General features: G+C 34.3%; 1 protein-coding gene across 3 annotated transcripts in view; it reads left to right on the top strand.

Moving 5' to 3' along the window:
- The window catches only part of HOMER1 (homer scaffold protein 1), a 127,488-nt gene that overhangs the window by 65,011 nt on the left and 36,999 nt on the right, over window positions 1-25,478 (top strand). For all 3 annotated transcript variants that reach the window (XR_012921701.1, XM_012766776.3, XM_012766777.3), the window contains exon 5: window positions 5,845-5,984. Coding sequence is in view for 2 of the 3 variants with exons in the window: in XM_012766776.3 (XP_012622230.1) it covers window positions 5,845-5,984 (140 nt within the window). In the remaining variant the exon portion in view is untranslated. The remainder of the gene's footprint in view (window positions 1-5,844; window positions 5,985-25,478) is intronic.

Here is a 25,478-nt window from a genome sequence, read left to right as displayed (position 1 = left end):
ATGGGATAATCGATAATAGTAGTCACTTAACTGGTCATAGCTTCTGTTTGTATTTGAAGGAGGTATAAGACACTAGGTAAGAATGTGAATTATCTGGCCGGGCATGGTGGCTCACTCTTGTAATCCTAGCCTTTATGGAGGCCGAGGGGAGAGGATCACTTGAGGCCAGAAGTTTGAGACCCTGTCTCTACAAAAAATGAAAAAAATTAACTAGGCATGATGGTGCATGCCTATAGTCCTAACTACTTGGGAGGCTGAGGCAGGAGGATCACTTTAGCTCAGGAGTTCAAGGCTGCAGTGAGCTATGATCAAGTCACTGCACCCAACCTAGGGCAACAGAGCAAGATCTGGCTCAAAAAAAAAAAAAAAATAATGAGTTTTTGAATCAGGCAAACTTACACATAAATTCTTTTTCTGTTCTTCTATTATCTTGGGAAAGTTGCTTAGCCCAAGTGTGTTTATACCTCTGTAGCATGAGTATTATATTATTTATAGGATTGTTGAAAGGAATAAGTATGATAATGACATTGTCAGGCCATGGTTAATAAGGTGGGCTCCAGCCCTTACTATTTTTCTGAGCTCAGGCAAGTTACTGTTTTCATCTATAAAATGGCAATAAGAGCAATATGTCTGTATTAGGGCAATGGTGAGAATTAAGTGAGGCTCATAGAAAGTGCTTAGCATATAGTAAATGCTCAATAAATGTTAACAACTGTTGTTGGTGATGTGGTTGTAATGGTGAGGATGATGTAAAGTCTTAACATAGTTTCTGGCACATAACAGTTACCTAGAAAAATACAGATCCCTAAATTGTATAAATCCTGCATCAGAATTCCCTGGAAGACTTGTTAAAACTCAAGTTGCAGCATCCCACCCCTAGAGTTTCTGATTTAATAGGTCTGAGATGGACCCCGAGTATTTGCATTTCTAACCTATATTTTGAGGAGATGTTGATGTTGTTGGTCTGGGAACCACACTATGAGAAGCAGTGCTGGTGAACAAACCATTCATATCCCTAAAGGCTCGTGATGAAAGGAGTCTGACCTTAAAGTTAGCCACTTCCCCATTCTTAGTCTCTTCAGCTATGGTCATAGACTTGGCTTAGTATGCAGAGAAAAGAAGCCAGGAAGAGCCTGACAAAGTAGTATAATAGAAGAGGGTAAGAGATTGTAATAAGTGTTGATGGAGTTGAAAAGCAGGCAGAAAAAGGAGTGGGATAGAGTAGGAAGACAGGTTTTATAGCACAATTCCTCTCATCTGTGGAAATCAAAACCAGTAAGTGATCAATTAAATTAAAAAGTCAATTAATATGAGGAGTTTTTAAAAAAAGATTCTTTAACATTTATAAGTTAAAACTCAGTGTTTCATTTATTCACCAATATTTTGGTGTAAAACCTTTGAATATGATCTATTGATTGGAATCCCACATTCTTTCTTACATAAACCATACTGATAGTTAATTGTATACAATTTCCAGCGTTTTTTATTTTTTAGGTACAACTAAACCTTGGCACTCACAAAGAAATCTGAGTGTGCTATAAGTAGATTTTTATGTCATTTTTCTGATACCATATGGTAGCATATTATATAATAGTTTATATAGCTAATTCAATTGTGGGTTTTATTTAAATTTTTAGCCATTTATCTTTTAGTCATTGCAAAGTATTTAGCTTGGTTTTCATTAAAATAACTACTGTATTTTTCATTCAGATTTCATTCATTTTCATAATATTTAATTCATTGATATAATTATGTAAATACAGTTGGCATAAAAAGATTTGGGACGAATACAGCTGACTCTTGATAAGCATTTAATGCAGCTGGTGGGTGCCACATATGCAAACAGAGTGAAGATTAATCCACTAGCCCTGAGTCTCAATCAGCTGGTAGGTACCGTTTACATAGGGAAGGAAAAGCATGAGTTAATCCAGAGAGTCAAATTACAAGAATTTCTGTGGTTGTCAGAAAATGGAATTTTGGAGATAGTAGTTCTGAATAGGTGACCAGGTATAAGGAATAGTTTAGGACAGAAGATAAGGAGATGCGTACCTAAGCTCTTGGCCTCATCTTCCTTTACATTTCCTTTTGTTCTTCTGGTCTCTTTCCATTTCTTTCCATTCCCACTGCCATGGGAACTCAAAATCTTTAGCTCCTCCCCTGATTTTTTTTTGTCAGAGCCTGTGCTCAGAAAAAAGTGGTGTTCTATCTTTCTTTAGGTATAAAGCAGGGGGATGTTTATTAAATGATAAAGAGTGGACGCTGTTTTACTTAAGCCAACAAGGATGAAACTGTAGCAGGAAATTTAATTCCAGATTTTACTGGAATTAAATGGAAGGTGGTAGTGGTATTTGCTGTAGTGGGCAGGGCAGCGCTTCCTGGACCTGCCACCCAACCCTTTCCCTGAAGAGCAGTGTGGTGATACCACCCTGGAGGCTTGCCCTGGGCTAAGGGCCAAGGTAATTTCTTTTTCATGTGTTTCAGAATATTCCTAGTTTCTTTGCTTTCTTGCTGCTTCATAAATGGATTAGAAGAAAAGAATGGATTAAGCACTTCTGAATCTTAACATCTGTGCTTATTTGTTAGCGTTGATTTCCTTGACACTCTCAGATTTTATTTTCAAAAAATACATATTTTTTCCAATTTGACTGCCATTTTTATTTTTCTGCTTCAGATTATGTGTTTTGTTAAGGGGCATGGGGAGAGTTTCCCAAAAACAAAATGAGTTGTGAGTGGTTTTATTTTTCTCAAAATAAGGATGTTAAGGGCAATAAATAGAAAAGTTCATTAGATTGGTTTTTATTCACATTCATTTGCTTTTTTCATTTTTCTTATCAACTTTGGTATACATATTACATAGATGGATATACACATATATATCAAAGAAGATATTATTTGATAACTTTTTGCCTTAAACATTTACTATAGAAGTGGCCAGCCATATTAGCTTAAGAATGTCTTTCTAAAGAGAAATTACCATTTTTTTCAGAAGTTTGTAATTAGTATACTGCTAAGTTTTTAATTTTAATGTTTGATTTGAAGCTATAAAATGTTTTAAAGAATAATTGAAGTTGGATGTTTAGGAAATTATACAAAATTTAGATTTAAAAAGAACTAGATGTTTAGAATATGCTAAATAAAAAAACAAGTTTCACAGTGCTATTTTTAGCATATATAAAATTTTTGGAAGGTTTTACAGAGCACTTTTGGCTACCTGTGAGGTAGTTGGAGGGAAAGGAGGTTTCATTTTCCTTTCATGCCCTTATGTACTTTTGAAACTTTTTCTTGTTTTCATGAGCAAATATTAATTCTATCTTTTAAACCTACTTTTAAAAAACCATGCTTTTGGTAGGCTTTTGTTTTTCATTTTAGATGCAATGATCTAGGAGAACTAAATATGCCTTTAGTTAAATATAGTTAATATTCAAGTTTTCTGAAGAAAAACTTGCCCATTGAGATGTTGCAGCCTCTATCCTTTTCTTCCTCCCCTCCCTTCTCTCCTTAACTTGCCTCTGAGAACAGTCTTCATACTTCAGTACTTCAGTGGTGGCAACATTTGTAGCCTCCTTGGGTCCTGTGCCTCAAACCTCTCCTCCCCATTACTTTACCCCTGAAATGGCTGAAATGGTTATTCCCAGAAGTTAGTAAGAACCAGGAATCAAATTGCTATTCTTCTTCCTCTCTCTTTTGATCCTAATCTACTGTTGTCCTGCACACTCTTGTCAACTGATTTCAGCAGATCCCTGAGTTTATCCTTAGTTGCTAACCCTGGTTATTCCCTTTCAATTTAATAAGGTAATTTATTTCTGTTAGTATTTCTACTAAATCAAATCTTGGCCAGTTTAACTGCTTAGCAAATTGGACAATCTACCTTTATCATTTTAGTTTAGCTTGGCCTGTCTTGGAGAAAAATAGGCCTGATTTATTAATATCAAAGATAATAAACTTGTGGTTTCTTCCTGGCTGGTTGCTTAAACTTTTTCTGGCTAGTTTATATGGTCCATAACTGACCTGGAAGTAGTCACTTTGTGTAGTCACTTTGTGGATGCTGTTTCCATTATTTACTTTGTAGGATTTGACTTTTTTGTGAAACAATTTTATGCTGTTTTATTATACTATAGACTTCATTTGTACATTTACTATCAGTTAATGGAAACAGGATTTAGGAGAAAGATTTAGTAAGAATGAAATTAAAGGTCAAAATAGAGATCCACTGATCATCAAAAATGTTTAAATGATAATATGGAATTAAGAAAATATCTCTGGAGTTTGAGACTAGCCTGAGCAAAATCAAGACCCGTCTCTACTAGAAATAGAAAAATTAGCCATGTGTTGTGGTAGTGCATGCCTGTAGTCCCAGCTACTCAGGTGGGTGAGGCAGGAGGATAGCTTGAGCCCAGGAATTTGAGGTTGCTGTGAGCTAGGCTGATACCATGGCACTCTAGTCTGGGCAACAGACTGAGACTTCTTGAAAAAAAAAAAAAAAGAAAATGTCCTTTTGATCTTTAATAGCTTGTATAGTTTATAGCATTATGATAATATTAGTTAAAATATTTAAATGTGAAATAAAATACACACAGCAGTATAAAACCAGAATCTCAAAAAAGTCTCACCACATTAATATTTTTCATATTTCTTTCTAGTATTTCATGTACAACATTTTAAATGTGAAGTATATAAATTATCATAACCTAGACATGGCTTTATATTTTTATATTTTTTCCTAATATAAGCATTTTCCTACATTGCTTATGTTCATCTTGTTTTTGAGGAAATTGTGTATTCTTTTTTTTTTTAATTATTTTATTTTTTTTATTTATTTATTTATTTTTTTTTACACAAGATCCTCATGTCTAATTGTGTATTCTTTTAAATTGACAAATTATGACCATACCTAACCACTCCCCTGTTGAACACTTCTATTTTTATTTTCTACCTTAGCATAGACTAATACTTCAGTTGTGAAGTTTTATTGTCCAAGGCTCATAAGAGTTCTGTCAATCTGATCTCTAACATTCTGGTGCTAGGACCTCCCCTAGTTAACAGATTTATCAAATGACTCCTTATTCTGACTTCTAATATCAAATTTGAATAATCTGATGATGGCAGATTTGAGAATAAGTGTCAGCTTCATTTTAAAATGAACTGTGGGCTTCATTTTCAATTCCGTTTATTTTCCAGAGGGGATAAATTAAATTTACTTTGAAAGGCAAATCTTAATTAAAAGCAGAAATAAGACAAGAAACTTTGTGAAGAAAAATAATTCCATTCCCAGACAAGAAAAGCTGAAATGCCCTAATATCATTATTTATAATGTTACAGAGGCACTTCTGATTGCTTTTCTAAGTGCCTCTATAGGAATTGAAAAGTAGGTAGGATAGATTAAAAAAATTAAAACTTGTTGCAGATTTCACTGTCCCCTTTGCCCTTCTCCCCTCCTCATTCTCCTCTTCTCCTGTATCCTTCCTGTTATCTGCTTCTTCCTCTAAAATAAAATCAAATCACATCTTGCATTTTCTTCTTTTTCTTCTGAAGTATAGTGTGATTCTTGAATACCTTTTTATTCTGACCAATTGGTTACTTACATAAACCTAAAAGTTTTTCACTTCTTTGAAACTACATTTCAAAATTGCATTATGGTTCAGTGAGTTTTTTTTATGAGTTGCTGTGCTTCAAAAAGTTGTTTCTCTTTCAAATTTTATTTTTTAAGTCTTTAACTCAAATTTCCATCGAAATTTGGTTCATCAGTAAGCACACGTCAAAGTCAGTTTTAACTTTAAGATGATACTGTGTACTTTAACAAAAGCATAACTCTTTTTTTATCCCTCACTTTTTTTTTTTTTAAAGGAATCAGCAGGCGGGGATCTTCAGTCTCCTTTGACACCAGAAAGTATCAATGGGACCGATGATGAAAGGACACCTGATGTGACGCAGAACTCAGAGCCAAGGGCTGAACCAACTCAGAATGCATTACCATTTACACATAGGTACAGATTCAATTCAGCAATCATGATTAAGTAAAGTGTGTAAATGTGGAAAATTTGTTTGGTTTTAGGAACTCTTGCAGTTACACCTTTAAGTGAAAACTCCAGGTCAGATTATTTTTTTCACTGCTTCTGTTAACCTCAGAAAGGAAATACAGAAAAATTTTACTGATTTATAGCTGATAGTTGCCTAGATGGACTAGATTGAACATATCCTTTATGTGGTAAAACTGAGCTAATTACAGTACCAATTGTTTCTCAGTGAAACAAAATATTGTAAATTGCTTCTACCTATTTTTCAACATACCCCCTTCAACAAAGTCCCCCTTTGTTAACCTCGTTTCTGTTTTTGTGTATGTTCTTGGAGGTTATAAGTTGTAATTTTTTAAAATAGGTTTTCCACTCCGAAATTAAGCTTTACCATAGTCTTAGTGGTGATTTTACCTCACCACATGATTTCATGAAAGGAAACTGTGGGGTAACTTCTAGCATGAGCTTGTTAATGTTAATGGCAGATTTATCTTTAAACACAACTAACAGAAGATAAATTTTCACTTGCTTCTGAATTTTAAAAGAATTTGATATTCCGAAAAGATACAGTTTATCCTAAATGTGTTCTAAACCACTTACATTAATTATTGGCCATACTGTGGTATTTTTAGGATGTAAAGAAGTCTATGAAATTGCAATAATGCAAATGTAAAACAAACACCTATCAGTCATCTGTCTTAATTTTTATTCTCATTGGTAAACTTTTCACTAGTTTTAGTTAAAATTATGAAGACAATTTTCCTTTATTGTACATTTCTTTGGGGGACCAATTTTTTTTTTTTTTTTTTTTTTTGAGACAGAGTCTCGCTTTGTTGCCCAGGCTAGAGTGAGTGCCGTGGCGTCAGCCTAGCTCACAGCAACCTCAAACTCCTGGGCTCGAGTGATCCTTCTGCCTCAGCCTCCCGGGTAGCTGGGACTACAGGCATGCGCCACCATGCCCGGCTAATTTTTTTTTTATATATATATCAGTTGGCCAATTAATTTCTATTTATAGTAGAGACGGGGTCTCGCTCTTGCTCAGGCTGGTTTTGAACTCCTGACCTTGAGCAATCCGCCCGCCTCGGCCTCCCAAGAGCTAGGATTACAGGCGTGAGCCACAGCGCCCGGCCTTGGGGGACCAATTTTTTAAAAAATATCAAATTACTTGACATATTAAGAATTGTAAAGTGAGATATTCATTCCAAACTCTTTCTCATGGGAATTTTTATTTTTATTGAAATTTGTTGACTGTCAGGGACACAAGATTAAACTTATTAGAGACTAACATTGAGAGACCTCATGGTCAGGATGAGGAAGAAGTAAAAATTAGTTAAGGTGCTTTTTAGGAATGAATGGGGAAAGACTGTTTGACTATGAGGCTATTCTAATTTGTTGCTAAAAATGATAATTTTGCATAAAACAGGAGGCATTTTGGAGTTACGGATTTCATGCTTTATTGCAGCATGAACATATTTTCTTTATAGCTATAAAGATGACTTGAGCACATGAAAATTTTTAGTTTCTCTGATCTGAAGACTGTATGTTCACATAGATTTGTTAAATATTCACTCTTTTAAAATATGCAATTACAATTAAAAAATGATGTTATTAGAATGCAGTTTTTAAAAATATTTTACCTATGTTGAGGGGAGGAAATTATATTTCACATAGGCATTTAATAAAAACTGAACTGCAACTAAACATTATTATACACTTGATTTCTAACACTGAAATTGAGCCATCTGCATTGAATACTGTAGCATTTAGAATTAAGGATTTTTGTATTTAACATTTGTAAAAGCTATTTCTAATTTACTTATGCACCTAAAATATTCTAAGTGTTTACTATGTAGCTAATCCTTAGCATTTGGAGTTACTATCTGGAATTGGTCTTCTACTGGTTTTTTTCTGTTTTTAGGAGTCTAATGGGAGTTACTTTGACTTAGAGCTGCTTTGACTACTAGAATTTATAGATTAGCCATGGAAATATTTGACAGAGTTCTGAAAATAAAATTTAGCAGGTCAATTTACGCTTTTAACTATGTTAGAGGTGTAAGATAACCTTATAGTTTTTCTTTTTCTTTTTTTTTTTTTTGAGACAGTCTCACTCTGTTGCCCGGGCTAGAGTGCCATGGCATCAGCCTAGCTCACAGCACTCCCAAACTCCTGGGCTGAAGCGATTCTTCTGCCTCAGTCTCCTGAGTAGCTGGGACTATAGGCATGCGCCACCATGCCCGGCTTAGTTTTTCTTATTATTTTAAAAATACTTAACTATAGGACGTTAGAAGACATTCTCTGAACTTGTTTTGCTTTTATATTAATCAATATTTAAGTAGTTACTTGACTGAAATTAAGATGTCCACCTGAAGCAACAGATTATTTCACAGCTAATGTTAGAATCCCAGAATATCAGAACTAGAACAGACCTTGGAGATGGTATAATCTAAGATTTTTCCAAATCATGGTAGTTTTAAATCAGCTTAATAGATTATTCATGGAATTCTGAAAGATGAAATATAAAACCAAATAGAAAACATCAGAGTAAAACTCACATTAAGAGTAGAAATTGTGGAGAACAGGGTGAATCTCTTCAATGAAAAGAAAAAAAAATAAGAAAATAATTTTTAAAAATATATATATATTAAAAAAGTAGAAACTTTCAGAAATATACATGTATATATATGTGCTGGATTATAGTGTAAAATGTCAAAGTTTAAAAGTATGTGCCTTTGGCACTTGAGGAGACTAAGTCCTAGAGGGTGAGTGAGTTGTCCTGGGTCATAGTTCATTAGTAACAGCTGTGAGACTACAGCTGAGCTCCTTAATCCTAGTGTATATTGTCAGTTAGTTAACAATACATTTTAGCCACATTCCCAACACAAGTACATTGTTTTCTCTGAAAGTTAATAACTATTTCTATCTTAGGAGACCAATATAGAAATAAGACCAGTGTTTCATGAATTAGAGACAGAGTGAATATTAAAATAAATTTTATTTAAATCTAACACACACAAGTAAACTGGATATATATTTTTTTCCAATGGCAAAGGAACACAATTAAAATTTTATGTTTTTAAGGCTTATGTAGACTATTTATTTTGTCTGCCTTTCTTAACACATGTTTAAACAAAAAAGAATAAAGAGGAAGAAAAATGTTTGCCAATATTTCTATGTTCTGGTTGCTCCCATTTTGTTGTTAATAAGGAGCAAAATCAGTAGAATGTGTTTTTAAAAAAAGCCAGGGAATATAGGGAACAGTGATCTAAGCAGTCAAGTTAATTAAGAGTTGACTATAGTAATAGCTATTTAGCAAGCCATTTGTGCATTTCTTAAAATTCAAATTTTATAGTTAACTCTCATGAATTTGTTGTTAATTAACATAACCGAAAACAGATCCCGATTTTCATTTAGCTCTGAAAATTTTAGGAATGTGGTTAGTTTGTTCTTTATTCTTTGTAAGTTTTGTTTATTGTTAAAAAGTTATTACTTAGCTTTAGAGAAATAAGATTTTTATTACTTTTTAATATGCCCTTTTATTATAAAAATTTTCAAATATATTTGCGAGAGAATACTATAATAAATCTTTGTGAGCATATTACCCATTCTTAACAGCTATGAAAAATGGCCAGCCTTCTTTCATCTCTACTCTCACTTACTCCTACCACTGTGTTGTTTTTAAAGCAAATCCCAGACATAATTTTATCCAAAAATACTTTTTAAAATTCCTTTTGAACTTTTCAAAAACTTACTAAGCTATGAATCAGTGCCATTACAGGTTACCTTTAATCATTTACCACTTTCTTTGATTTTTAATTATGCTGCTAAACTAAATTTTAAATGTAGGGGCTGCTAATACTCTTTAATCAAGTGCTATAGTACTGTTTTATGTCCTTGTCATAAACTATGCAAAAACATTCTCATTGAGCAAGTTTCAGCAAATTAATACCTTTTTAGTGTACTTATTTAAATGCTTTAAAAAGTTCAGGGATACATAAATAAAAGGCCAATCATGAGAATGAAATGCTTACTAATTTCTCTAGAGAAGTGTTATTAAATTTTATCTAAATTGCCATTTCTTTCTAAAAAAAAAAGTATTTTTTTAATCTAAATGATAATATGTGTTAGGATTGAGCCAGGTGTATAATCTGGCCCACTGAAGTCTTCAGGGCATCCTTTGAGACCATAGTCAATTAGCCATATACCAAGTAAAGTAGGTATATATTAATAGATTAGTATATGCATATGGGGGAAGGTTTTGTTCTCTCATTTCAGGAAATTATTTGTTTCACAGCATCAGCTGTATGGAATTCTAGAATTTACTTGTCACTTCTTACAAATAATAAATAATAAGATTTTTAAAAAACATTTAAAACCACCTAAAATTCTCTTGGAAATAGTTAATTTTATAGTCTTCCAGTGCTGTTGGAATGTAGTACTGAAATGTAATACGGAACACTAAAAGTTTTTGTTTGTTTGTTACTATCTTATGATCCTCACATATGCAGTACTATATCAATAAGTAACTGTGATTATTGTTTTGAGAGTTCAGAACAGATATATATACATTAGCAGTTTGTGAAGCTATTTTTGTACTGATAAATTCTAATAACAGTTTGATTACCTTAATGGAAAATAGACTCTTTCGAGCACCGAGTATATTTGGATTCTTCTCATGTTTAGATAATGTATTCTCATGGTGCTTCTAGAACTTATGCATTCTGTGGATATTGCATGTCTCTTCTGTTAAAGAGATTTTTCTGCTACTTCATGTGTTTCCAACAGATATTCATTAAAAGTTATATGCAGAAATGTTACTTTCTAGTATATTGGTTTTGCTTTAAATCAGCATAACTACAATTTTACCAAAACTTATGACATCTGTGTGAGTTCACTCCATTTGTATTTATTAAAGTTTCATTCTTTATCAAAGTTTCAGAAAGCCACTACTTCAAAACTCTGACTAGAGATTTCTGTACAATTTCAAAAACTAAATTTCATTGGAAATTTTGCATACCATTTTAACTTGAGTACAAAAACACCAAAATGAATAAAAAATATTTATATTTAACAAAACAGGTTAAAATACATAAAAGGGGTTTATCTTGAATTAAATATAGTTTAGACTTGGCTTTGAAGGTGATACAAATAGGAAAAAAGTAAATGGCTGTTAAGAATTCTGAGATGCTATATTCCCCATACTGTGGCATCTGTCTTCCCTTTTTTTTTTTTTTTGAGACAGAGTCTTGCTTGTTGCCCAGGCTAGAGTGAGTGCCATGGCGTCAGCCTAGCTCACAGCAACCTCAAACTCCTGGGCTCAAGCAATCCTCCTGCCTCAGCCTCCCGAGTAGCTGGGACTACAGGCATGTGCCACCATGCCTAGCTAATTTTTTTCTATATATATTAGTTGGCCAATTAATTTCTTTCTATTTATAGTAGAGACGGGGTCTTGTTCTTGCTCAGGCTGGTTTCGAACTCCTGACCTGGAGCAGTCCGCCAGCCTCGGCCTCCCAGAGTGCTAGGATTACAGGCGTGAGCCACTGCGCCTGGCCTGTCTTCCTTTTTTATAGGTAGTAAGCAAAACTTAGATTATAGTAATAAACTAGAGATAATTTCTGTGGATAACTTTTGTTTGGATAAGACTGTGCGTGTAAAGCTGGGATTTGATTTTATAAGAAATGACTTTATCGTTGATATAATTACAGGTGAAAATTTTAAATTATAAGATTCTCTTTATTGTTAACATCGTAATTGACTTAAATATCATTATTTTTCCACCATCAAACCTCAAAAATTAGATTAGTTTTTTCAAAATTAATTTGAAGGCAAAGACAATTCATGAGAGATCATAACAATTTAGAGATGTCAGAATTCCCTTTATCATAATTGTTAACAGAGCATTTTATAAGAAGTATTGTAGTAATTTGGTAATAGATACTGTTCTGCATTATCCGGAAATTAAGAAATTTATATGTTATAAAATAAGATGCAATCAAAAATACAGTTTCATGATAGAGTGTTTATTAGCTTTCTGAGTAGATATACTTCAATTTCATATCTTGAAATTTTAAAGAATTAACCTTTATTCTCTTCTAAAGTCTTCTAAAAGATTTTGAGGACGATGTTAAAATTTGCCAAAGCATTTTGTCAGGAATTATCACTTGATATAGGTTATTCACAAGAGAAAAAATACTGTTCTTTATGTGAGATAAAGATATTACTAACCCACTTCCAGTAAGGATTAGACCCTTCCCCACCACTGCCTTGCGGCTATTACTAATGGGAAAGAATGTTCGTCAATCCATTCCTAGTGATTGTCAGCTTCTATTTTCAAGATGACTGGCTAGAGTTAGGTATGGTCATTTGCTGTGGAACAGATTGATAATAAATTGATTATGATTTCTTCCTTGAAGAGGGCTTTTTAAAATTCCTTTTTTCCCCTCCATTTCTGTTCTTAGTATGCCACAGCGGGGATTCCATTGGAAGGGAGGTCTGTGATATGGACAGTTCTTCTGTAGGATATAGGGAAAATAGTTTTTCTTTGGATTTGGCTTTTTATCTTTCCTCTTACCAGAGGCATCTGTTTCCCTTTCCAGAATAGTAAAGCCCAAGATAAAGGTGTGGACCTAGGTAGAGGCCAAGCAAGCCATGTAAGTGTATGAAATTTGTGGTATATGTGACAGTAAGGAATAGTGAGGTGTGTAGTAAAGTGGGGAATATACAAGGTTCATCTAAAGATAGTAAAATTTTTAAAAATGAAGCCAAACAGGGATGGAGACTAGCTAACCCATCTGGTTTCTAGTCTGGATCTACAAAAGGAATCTTTGTAATGGTTGGGCCCAACTCTTGTTTCAGGAGGGGATAGCACATTAGATGCACATTTCATATGGAAAATAAGCTGACAATTAAGTCACTGAAATGTATTGAAAGTAGTCATGCTCCAGGGACTACCTTCCCTGTAGAATGTACAAAATGTTGATATGACTAAACAGTTGAAATAAAGGTACTTTGTACTTTTGTTTTCTATCAGTTTGCCATTTTTCATTTACAGTTTAGCTTGTCCACATATCCAATTTTGACAAAATTGTTAATTTTTGTGACTGTCATGAATTAAAGTCTAAAAGTTGGTATTAGAATTTTGGAGATTGAGGGAACTTTATTACATAGTCCAGCCACTTCCTTTTACAAAAGAGGAAGCAATTGCAGAGAAAAGATATTCATTAACACTGTGTGCTAATGGCTAGGTAGAGCAGAGATGTTTCCAGAGGCATTGATCATTAGGCTTTGTCCTGGTTGAGGCAATCCTTCCACTACTAAATTCCAAGAAGGGTTGTTTTCTGTGCCACTTTTCAAATACTTATTATCCCAGCTTTTATCATTGTTCAACACATGTGTACTGTTACTTGTTTAACTCCCCCACTAGAGTCTTAGCTTCTGGACTAAGCCTCATCGACTTGCATTTTTGCCTATATAGTTTCTAGCCATTTTAGATGCATTATAGTTAATGAATAAATTTGTTGAACAAATAAATGCATATGCTTTTCCTGTTACTGAGATGACAAAGAGGGGCAAATAAGTTGGTACAACTCTATCGTAAGCATTAAAAATATACCGTATGTTAAATGGGGCTAACAAAGATGCTAATTTGAGGAATAGTTTAGTGTCATAATGTTAGCAGGATCCACTTAGCTGTTAATGCTAACATTACTGTTTTTTATAACAGCTTTATTGAAATATAATTTACATACTAAATTATCTATTTAACATGTACAATTCAGCAATTTTTAGTAGATTCACAGAGTTGTGCAACCATCACCATGGTGGATCTTAGAACATTTTCATTACTTCCCCCCAAAAAACCCAGTACCCATTAGCACTCTCCACCACCTCATTTTCCTTCCCCCTACCCTAGGCAACCACTAATCTACTTTCTGTCTCTATAGATTAGCCTATTCTAAACATTCCATAAAAATGGAATCATATGTGGTCTATTGTGATTGGCTTCTTTCATTTAGCATGTGTTTTTAAAGTTCATCCATGTTATAAAATGTATTAGTACTTCATTTCCTTTTATTGCCTAATATGATGTTCTTATTTTTGTGGATATACCATATTTTATTTATGCATTCATCAGTTGATAGACATTTTGGTTTCTACTTTTTGAAAGTTCCACTATTATTATGAATAATGCTGCTATAAACATTTGTGTATGAGTGTTTTTGTGGACATATGTTTTCATTTCTCTTGGGTATGTACCTAGGAATGGAATCATATGGTAATTCTTTGTTTAACCTTTGGTTAAACTATTTTGCAAAGCAGCATTTTACATTCCTACCAGCAGTGTATAAGGGTTCCAGTTTCTCCATATCATCACCAACACTTGTATTGTCTTTTTTTACATAGCCATCCTGGTTAAATGTGCGGTGGTATCTCATTGTGGTTTTGATTTGCATTTCCTTGATAGTTAATGATGTTGAGCATCTTTTCTTGTACTTATTGTCCACATGTATATTTTCTTTGGAGAAACGGCTTTTCAGATCCTTTACCCATTTTTAATTAGGTTGTTTGTCTCTTTGTTGTTGAGTTATAGAAGTTCTTTATATATTCTAGTTATTAGCCCCACACCAGATAAATGATTTGTAAATATTTTCTCCAATTATATGGGTTGTCTTTTGACATTTTTGATATGCTTTTCAGCACACAAATTAATTTTAGTTAAGTCTAATTCATCTATTTTTTTGTTGTTGTTTCTTGTGCTTTTGATGTCCTAAGAAATTATTGCCTAATACAAGGCCATGAAGATTCATAGGTTCTACATTATCTTCTAAGAGTTTTGTAGTTTAAGCTCTTACATTTAGGTCTTTGATCTATTTTAAGTTTGTATACAATGTGAGATAGAGACCCATCTCAAGCCAGTTGTTTCAGCAACATATTTTGAAAAAGACTACTTTTTGCCCATTGAATTGTCTTGGCATCCTTGTTGAAAATCAGTTGACTGTAAATGTGAGGGTTTATTTCTGGACTCTCAATTCTATTCTACTGATGTATCTGATGCCAGTCCTATACTGTCTTAGTTACTATAGCTTTGTGTAGTAAGCTTTCAAATTGGGAAGTGTGATTCCTTTAACTTTGTTCTTCCTTTTCTTTTTTTTTTTGAGACAGGGTCTCACTTTGTTGCCAGGCTAGAGTGAGTGCCATGGCATCAGCGTAGCTCACAGCTACCTCAAACTCCTGGGCTCAAGTTATCCTCCTGCCTCAGCCTCCCGAGTAGCGGGACTACAGGCATGCACCACCATGCCCGGCTAATTTTTTCTATGTATATTAGTTGGCCAATTAATTTCTTTTTTATTTATAGTAGAGACGAGGTCTTGCTCTTGCTCAGGCTGATTTTGAACTCCTGACCTTGAGCAATCCGCCCGCCTCGGCCTCCCAGAGTGCTAGGATTACAGGCGTGAGCCACCACGCCTGGCCTGTTCTTCCTCTTCAAGATTTTTTTTTACTCTTCTGAGTACCTAGAATTTCCATATGAATTTTATTCCCTCGAAATTCCATGTGAATTTCCTTATTGATTTCTGCAAGGAGACTGATTGGTATTCTGACAAGGATTGTGTTAAATATTTAGACCAGTTTGGATCATATGGCCATCTTAATGTTAACTCTTTCAATCTATAGACATGGAATTTTTTTCCATTTATTTAGAGCTGCCTTAATTATTTTCAACTGTGTTTTGAGTATAAATTTGCACTTCTTTCGTTAAATTTATTTATATTTTATTTTTTGATGTTATTACAAGTAGAATTATTAATCTCATTTTTGAATTGTTCATTGGTTTTTTTTGTTGTTCTTTTTTTTTTGAGACAGAGTCTTGCTTTGTTGCCCAGGCTAGAGTGAGTGCTGTGGCATCAGCCTAGCTCACAGCAACCTCAAACTCCTGGGCTTAAGCAATCCTTCTGCCTCAGCCTCCCAAGTAACTGTGACTACAGGCATGCACCACCATGCCTGGCGAAAAAATATATAATTTTTTCTATATATATTAGTTAGCCAATTAATTTCTTTCTATTTATAGTAGAGACGGGGTCTCGCTTTTGCTCAGGCTGGTTTCAAACTCCTGACCTCAAGCAATCCGCCCACCTCAGCCTCCCAGAGTGCTAGGATTACAGGCATGAGCCACTGCGCCTGGCTTGAATTGTTCATTGTTAACACATAATTGATTTTTGTATAGTGATCTTGTATCCTACAGATTTGCTGAACATATTTATTAGTCTTAATAGTTTTTTAGTAGATTCCTTAGGATTTTCTATATACTAAATTATGTCATCTGGAAATAGAGACAGTTTTACTTCTTTGTTTCTAATCTGGTCAAATCTAGGTAATTGGAATATCCATCACCTCAAACATTTATCCTTTTTTTTGTGTTGGAAACATTTCAAATCTCTTTTAGTTATGTTGAAATATACAATACATTATTGTTAACTATAGCCACTCTATTGTGCTACCAAACACTGGATCTTATTCCTTCTATCTAACTGTATTTTTGTATCCATTAGCCAACCCTTCTTCATCTTTCCCTCCCTACTACCCTTCTAAGCCTCCTGTAACCACCATTCTGTTCACTACTCCATAAGATTCATTTTTTTTAGCCTCCTGTGTATGAGTGAGAACATGAGACATTTTTCTTTCTGAGCCTGGCTTATTTTACTTAACATAATGTCCTCCAGTTCCACTCATGTTGCAAATGACAGGATTTCATTCTTTTTATAGCAGCATAATATTTCATTTTGTATATATACCACATTTTCTTTATCCATTCACCCATTGGTGGACACTTCCATAACTTAGCTGTTGTAAATAGTGCTGCAGTAAGCATGGTAATGCAGATATATATCTCTTTGATATACTGATCTGCTTTCTTTTGGATGTATACCCAGCAGTAGAATTGTTGGATCATACAGTAGTTCTATTTTTAGATTTTTGAGGAACCTCCATACTGTTTTTCACTGTGGCTTTTCTAATTTGCATTCCCACCAACAGAGTATAAGCATTCCCCTTTTCCTATATCCTCACCAGCATTTGTTATTTTCTGGCTCTTTGTTAATAAATCCAAATTTTTTAAATCTCATTTATCTGGGTCACCAAAGGATTTTTTTATTTTTTTTTTATTTTCAACAATAGAAGTTCTCCATGACATGTAATATGAAACCTTAGACATAGTTATGGAGAAAGATTCCCTTCATAGCTGCACTGGCATCTATAACATGAGGTTAATGGAACTGCATGTTAGTAAGAGTATCTTTAGACAGCATATTTGATCCAGTGGCTTAATAGTTTTTTATAATTGGATCATTCTAGGGTATGCTTTATTCACAAGCTAAGTTACTATTAAAAAGATCACCTAAGGCCTCTCTGTCTCTGAAATCATAGAGATGTAGAGAAGGGATATTAGTAATTTGTTAAATTATATGAAGAAACCATATCATGGGGTGTAACCTGAGTCTAAGAACACTGCTACTGTGTGGCAGTCATATATTTTCAACTTACTAAGGTGTAGATAAACTGTTCTGTCATTATTGCATATGGTCATAAAGTCTTTGGTTCCATAGCAAGTAAGGTAGCTAGCTGATCTTTTTTTGTTTTTTGAGACAGAGTCTCGCTTTGTTGCCCTGGCTGGAGTGCCATGCCATCAGCCTAGCTCACAGCAGCCTCAAACTCCTGGGCTCAAGCAGTCCTCCTGCCTTAGCCTCCTGAGTAGCTGAGACTACAGGCATGTGCCACTATGCCCGGCTAATTTTTTTCTATATATTTTTAGTTGGCCAATTAATTTTTTTCTATTTATAGTAGAGATGGGGTCTCGCTCTTGCTCAGGCTGGTTTTGAACTCCTGACCTTGAGCAATCTGCCCGCCTCGGCCTCCCAGAGTGCTAGGATTACAGGCATGAGCCACTGCACCCGGCCGCTAGCTGATCTTTAACTGTACTTTATCTTAGAAGTCTCGAAACCCATGGGACCAAGTAGATTGTCAAGCCCTGAACTCTAATAGTAGACATATTATCTTTTGGGTTTTTTTGTTTGTTTGTTTTTTGGGTTTTTGGTTTTTTAGAGAGAAAGAGTTATTGTGAGCAGTAAGTGATAAGGAGGAAACATCACGGACCTATATAGTCTCTCTTTCCTTTCCCCCATTACCACTTTTTTTTTTTGAAACGAAGTCTCACTCTGTTGCCTGGGCTAGAGTGCCGTGGCATCAACCTAGCTCACAGCAACCTCAAATTCCTGGGCTCAAGAGATCCTCCTGCCTCAGCCTCCTAAGTAGGTGGGAGTACAGGCATGTGCCACCATGCCCGGCTAATATTTTGTTTTTAGTTGTTTGGCTAATTTTCTTTCTATTTATAGTAGAGACAGGGTCTTGCTCTTGCTCAGGCTGGTTTCGAACTCCTGGGCTCAAACGATCTGCCCGCCTCAGTCTCCCAGAGTGCTAGGATTACAGGCATGAGCCACCACGCCTGTCTCCAGTACCACTTTTTAAATTTTCTGCTTGAACGTTCTTTCTTTTTGTGGAAAAACTGGACTCTTTGCTCCCTAACATCCTGATGCCTACTGTATAGTTTTTTGGGTTTTTTTTCAGACAGAGTCTCACTCTGTTGTCCAGGCTAGAGTGCTGTGGCATCAGCCTAGCTCACAACAACCTCCAACTTAAGGGCTCAAACAATCCTTCTGCCTCAGCCTCCCAAGTAGCTGGGACTACAGGCATGCGCCACCATGCCTGGCTAATTTTTCTATGTGTTTTTAGTTGACCAATTAGTTTCTTTCTATTTTTTAGTAGAGACGGGGTCTCGCTCTTGCTCAGGCTGGTTTCGAACTCCTGATCTTAAGCAATCCACCCACCTCGGCCTCCCGGAGTGCTAGGATTATAGGCATGAACCTCCATGCCTGGCCCCTGTATAGTTTTTTTGAAAGTCAGAAAAGATCAATTCTCCAAGTTAGATTTTTTTCCCCTACTGTGGAGGCACCCCATTTTTCTTGGTGAATGACTTCTGTGACCACCTTTAGTTTTGGAGCTTGGAGTCACCATTTCCCATGGAAGAAGAAGATCTGCAGTTTATCCTAATTGAAAAGATGCAAATAGATTGAGAGAGAGAGTAACTAACATGAAGAAACATGAAAATTTAAAAAGATCCAGTCATCACAGTTTTAACTTTGAAGAGTCAAAAGAAGTAGTACCTTTGAAGAAGACACTTAACTGCTTGAAGTCCTGTGTGTTCCTAGATCACATTTAAGCTATCTCCATGTAGAGGAAGAGAAAATGACTTGGCATGGCATCTCATGTTTTGCTCCTTTGGCAAAATGCATTATACCAGCTTCACTAATTTTCAGAAGACTTAAAAGCCCTTGATGGAGAAAAATTTCTGTTGTGAATCAAAATAGCTGTTATTCCTGATAAAGATAGTGAAAAATAAGCAACCTAATCTTCCTGGACTTCTAAATGGAACTGGTTCATAAATTCCATTTCTTTTAATATTTTAAAACAGCCATTTTTCTACATGTAATCTGATACTGATATTTTGGTCAATTTCATTTGTTGTCATATGAGAACACTTAACTCCCTACCTCACAGGGATGTTGTGAGGCCTATTTAAATGTTCCTAAGAAAAATTTAGAAATAGTAACTCTTGCCTGTCTCTTTGTTGATAGTTTCACAAGATTTTATTTTGAAATTTACAGATGTTTTCCCATAGTTATGAATGAATATTAGGTAACATTTTAAAATGGAAGATAATGAAGTTGTATTTGATTTATCAATGAATATCCTTGTATAAGAATAATTTACATGCAACATTGCATTGATTTTTTTTTTAACTCAACTAAGCTTTTATACAATTAAAGAAAAGCTAAAGTAAAAATGTCTGGTTTCCCCTTTTATTTAGTTGGGATTTAATTATTCATACCTCCTAGATAAAGGGTAACCCAACTTACCAAATTTTAATGATAGAAAATGAAAAAATATAGGCCGGGCGCACAGCGGCTCATACCTGTAACCCTAGCACTCTGGGAGGCTAAGGTGGGAAGATCACTTGAGGTCAGGCATTCAAGACCAGCCTGAGCAAGAGCAAGACCCCCCCCCCCATATGAAAAATAGAAAAATTAGTGTATTACAGACGCATGGTGTTATGCGTCTGTAAGCTCTTCGGGAGGCTAAAGCAGGAGGATCCGCTTGAGCCCAGGAGTTTGAGGTTGCAGTGAGCTATGATGCCACTGCACTCTGGCTGGGGTGACAGAGCAGGACTCTGTCTCAAAAGAAAGAAAGAAAGAAAATGAAAAATACAATGAAATACAGTTTAAAGAAAAAAGCAAAAAGTCTTAGAAAAAGGTTCAAGTGTATAGAGACGTCCAGAATTTAGGTGTTGATGAACACCGAGTAAAACTTTGTTATTAGGTAGTAGTGAAATCTTAGTACTATTTATATTAAAAATATGATTACTTGTAAGAATAGAGATTTCATAAACACTTGTTTCACATCACAGTAAAAAGATCAAAAAGAAAGTGCTCATCTACTAAATAAGGGGAAAATGTTTACACTAAAATTTAAAAATTGACACATAAAATATTCTTAAGAGCCTGAAGAATTCGGTTTCATTTTCATAAAATATTTTGGGAAGTAATTGTATAACATTTTCTGTTCCACATATATTAGCCAACCAATTTTTTCAAATCAAAGTTTGAAGATAGCACATGAATTATCAGATAATGGCTCCACAACCAAGCTTTCAAGTTGCTGTCAAATCTCTACTTTCTACTGTTTGTTCCTACTGAGTTATAGTATTAAAAGAGAAATCAATTCAAAATGAATTAAGAGATTGAAGCTTATAATCTGATGTTTGTAAGCAAATACTTTAAAATATGTTTTCTAAATTGCCATATTAATATAACTTTTTCTATAGACATAGTCCTAGGTTAGGAGTGTTGCAATCAAGAAAGCATTTGAAATCAGAGTGTTGCATTTTTGTATGCCTCACTTTGCAAAAAATGTAATAGCTTTAGATGAATCTTGTGCACATCACCAGAGACCCAGCTACTCCTGCTGTTATGTACATCACAAAACCCCCACATTTTTTGTTTAGCTTGTTAACTTAGTAGACTTGTGTAGGAATGGGAACGATGGAAGAGACCTTTCTCTTGCTAACTCAGTTTGTCCCTGTAGTTGCTCCTATTTATACTTTCATGATTTGCTCTCACTTAAGCATTTTATGTATGTATTCATATCTACTGTGCTATGAATGGTATAAATTGGTCCATGGGGTAGTATTTTTTATTGAGCATTTAATATTGACTTTATTAAACTTTATTCACATATGTTTGAATAATGCAACAAGAATAATATTTTGGAAATTCTAGTCTCATGCAAAAAGTAAATAGTGAGCTAGTTTAAGGATAATCAGGAAATGATTGATAAAAATTTTATGTATAAGAATTAATAAAAATAAAGCTCTTTTAAAAATAATTCTGAACCTGGTTTCTCTTACCCCTACTGGTTTTCTTAATACCAAAAATGGAATTTAATACCAGAAAGTTATTTTTTGATTAAAATATTTAGAGAAAGGTTGCTTCCTCCCCAAAATACCATAGCATCTAATACAGTATGTGTGTTCTTCTAGCCAATCTGTTATAGAAAACAAATATTAAAGTTAGTGAAGATGTGCTTTAGAAATAATGAAGAAATATAATAGTGTTAGTCATTACCTTAATAGTATTACTTTCCTGGTATTTAAAACTTAGAAGGTCTTTCTTGTATCATTTCCCATTTTGTTATGAGGACAGTTTATAGAATGCTTTCTGAACGTGATTAAATTCAGGAGAGAATAATTTCCTGGGAGGAAATGTGAATAATATAATGGTTTGTCATCATTTTGTTGGTTTCTAAAAATACAACACTTACCATCATCTCCCTCTCAAAAATAAAAGGATTCCACTTGGGTTCTTCTGGCTATACTACCAGTAGTATTCACTTGAGCAAATGAGTTCATCCCTTTGAGTTACAATTTCCTCATCTATTAATTAAAAGTGGTGAGTAGGTAGATAATAATTTTTTGAATCCCTTTCTCTTAATTATCTTAAAGTGATCCTGCCTTTAGTCTAAGAAATGAATAAGATGGTTCTCTTGTGGTGTTCTGTGTCTGAGTATGAGTATTAGGACTGACTTATCAAGACACTGGTAATGTTACTGTGCTACACGAAAGAACCTCTTACGTAAGGCAGATTAGCCATTTCTGTCTTTACAAAAGGACATTAGGAAGAAGTAATGTCCTGTGCTTTTGTATTATGTGCATACATAGTTAAAATTACTCAAATTCCTTCCAGATGGCACTATAGATTCAAAATGTGTGATCTATCAGTTATTACTTTTCAGCAATAGAGTAATTTAAAATCAGAGCATTAACACAGGATATAGCATAACTTCGTAATATCCTGGAATGATTTACTATAAATTTTTGGACTATAATGCTATTTAATAACTAACTTGTAGATTAAAAGTAGATTAATAACTAGACTTACAGGCTGAATTAAATATTCTATACTTGGGAATGGATTTTAGTAGTATTAAATCATAACCAGCAAACACAAAAAAACTTGTTCTGTCTAGTGGCTCTGTTTGAAACATGGTATCATCCAATGGAAAATGGTGAAGTGATATATGCCATTTTGGGAAAAGCAAGATGTAAGCATTAATAAGTGATATACTACTATACTTAGAAATAACAGTATAGACATTTAGCACTTCAACTTCCAATAGTATTGTTTCATATCTCACGTATGAATCATACCTTATAGTCTAATATAAGTTCTAGACTAATTTATAGGGAAGAAAAGCAAAAAGGCCCAGCAAGAATGCTCCTTCCTTTTAATTTACTGACATTCAGTGATATCAAATGAAAGATCATCTTTCTTGTTGTTCTTCCTTAAGAAATCATCTTGTAAGAGTCAATTTATTTAGCAATTTCAGTTCAAAACTCTGAATGCTGGGCTATGTGCATTATCTGTAGTACTTCTAAAGATTAGTTGGCATGGTGTGTATGGAAGTCCATTAAAGGGCCTAGTTTGGTTTATATTCAATCCTATGTTTTTATATTTTCACTTTATCTCTGTTCTACAATTATCTCATGAGAAGTAGAACAGATACAATTTCTGATCTTTCAGAAAAAGTCTGAAGCATGAGGAAATTAGAGAATTTTTCTAATATCTATAGATATAAGAATTAGAACTTGACTCTAATCCTTGGCTTTTCTGCTTCAATCTTTCCCTAACCTGTCTTGAAGAAATTTTAAGTCATAAGGAGACCAAATTTCAAGATGATGATAATTAACAATACTTATTATTTGTCACAAAATAAGGTTATAAATCTTTAAAATTGTAATCAAAATTAACCAGTGAATACTCAGTCTGTAGGCATTTAATTTCAGAACATACTATATGCATTTAAGTCAAACATGGCCATGTTTGTTTTATAATTATTTACATTGACAAATATCTTAGCAAGGTTTAGTGTGTATGCTTGTATGCATAATATATATGTATGTGTACTCATAGTATTCTTGATTATATATAACTGATAGGTTGTATTTGCAAAGCAAAATTATTAGGGAATCTTAGATTTGGGTAATTTACATAAGTTTAGGCCACGGTAGACTTTCCTTATGTTATAGTCTTTCTTTCCTTTTTAGTCTATGGATTTAATAATATAGTTAAGAATAACAGATTTTATGTTTACTAACTAGCTGGCTAAAGGTTTTAGTTCTGCTTAGAGCTGAGATTTATGTTTCTGAAACCCTCACAGCAGCAGCAGCAAACATTAGAAACATTTGTTCTAAAAGTTCTTAGAGTTGGGTGTCAGGGCATGGCAACACTGCAAGGGCCTTGTAACAAAAGTCATTTCTTGGGAGCAGCAAGCTGAAACTTGCAACATAGCTTCAAAGGTATTCTGTTAAATGTGGTTATAGACCCTGAATGGTTTGAAAGTAGGTTTTAAATTTTATTTGAAGGTAAGGAGATCAAAGTAGTTCTGTTGTAAACCAGTGACTCTGAAACATATCCAGAGGCTGGAAGCCGTTGGAAGGCATGATTATCTTTGTGGAGTGTTTTATATGTATGTGTATATATATGTATAATCACATGAATTGGAAATCATTTAATAAGTTATGTCTGTAAAATCACGTGAGCTCATAACATAAGCAATCGGCGATCAAACTAAGCATAACCAGCTCTTTCTGGCAGTTATCCATGCATAGGTCCCTTTTAATACTCATTAGTTGAATCATTTATGGACATGTCTTTGTGCTAGTGCAAGGGTGAATAAGATTGCCGTCAAGGAGCTTCATGATGCAGTAGAATAAATAAGCAGCGTGGATGATGCAGAGGTAGTGATCCATCAGGTGCTATGGAAACTCCAAAGAGCCCCCCAAGTTCTCTTCATGACTATTTCAATACTTTGATCTTAACAATTCCTATACACTCCTTTAACAAATATTTGAGTGCCACGCAACATGGATATATCAGTGAACCAAAAAGAAGTCTCTGTTCTCATGGTGTTTAACACACTGACTGCCACACTAGAAAAAAAAATGTTTTTCCTTGGGCTCTGGTGTTTTATTACAAAAATAGAATAAACATTTTGAAGACAAAATGATCCTTTCTAATTTAATGAAAAGTTTGGTATTTTTTATTGTTTCTCTGCATGAGTTATATGCAACTTGAGAAATAGTTCTCATAGATCCCTAGGTGAAGAGATGTGTGAGGTACATATGCTTCACGAGGCCCTGGGCTCAAATCTAGCATGAGTTAAATACAACTCACGTGGCAGTTAATGTGTTAAACTTGGGAGGGGAAGTAAAAGAAATAATTACATAACTATGTAATTACTGTTATAGAAAGTGTCATGAGAGAAAACATCAAAGTGAGGGGAAGAGGTAGTGGTATGGCTGGGTCATAAATGTAGACCTCACACATCACATATCCTGCCAGTGAACAGAAGTTGGCCTAGTAAAGTGGGGAGGGATGCGGAGAGAGGGACATCTGATTTGGCCTTGAAACAGTTAGGTGTTTAATGCCCTCATCTGAGGTCATGGTAATAAAACAAGTAAAAAAAATCTATGGAGGATGACTAGGATGGAAAAAATGAGAGGATTGTTTACTACTTAGCTTTGAGAGTAAAGGAATAAGAAGAGATAAAGATATTTCTAGTTTACTAGACTATAAGCTTCTTGAGGACAATAGCCATGCTTATGCATACTTCAATCACATTGTCCAGTAGAGTACTTGATACATAGATATGCAATAAACATTTGTTGAATCAGGTAATTGGTTAATTTTTCCTTATTTATTAGATTTTTTTCCACCCTGCAATTAAGGTAGAAAGTCCTTGATAATGAAAGAGATATCTTATATATCTATGTCTTCCAAAATATTAGATACATAAAAGACAATA

The sequence above is a fragment of the Microcebus murinus genome, chromosome 11, assembly GCF_040939455.1.
Source record: "Microcebus murinus isolate Inina chromosome 11, M.murinus_Inina_mat1.0, whole genome shotgun sequence".
NCBI lineage: Eukaryota > Metazoa > Chordata > Mammalia > Primates > Cheirogaleidae > Microcebus > Microcebus murinus.
The sequence above is the reverse complement of the archived record's forward strand: the minus strand, read 5'-3'. Positions and strand labels throughout refer to the sequence as shown.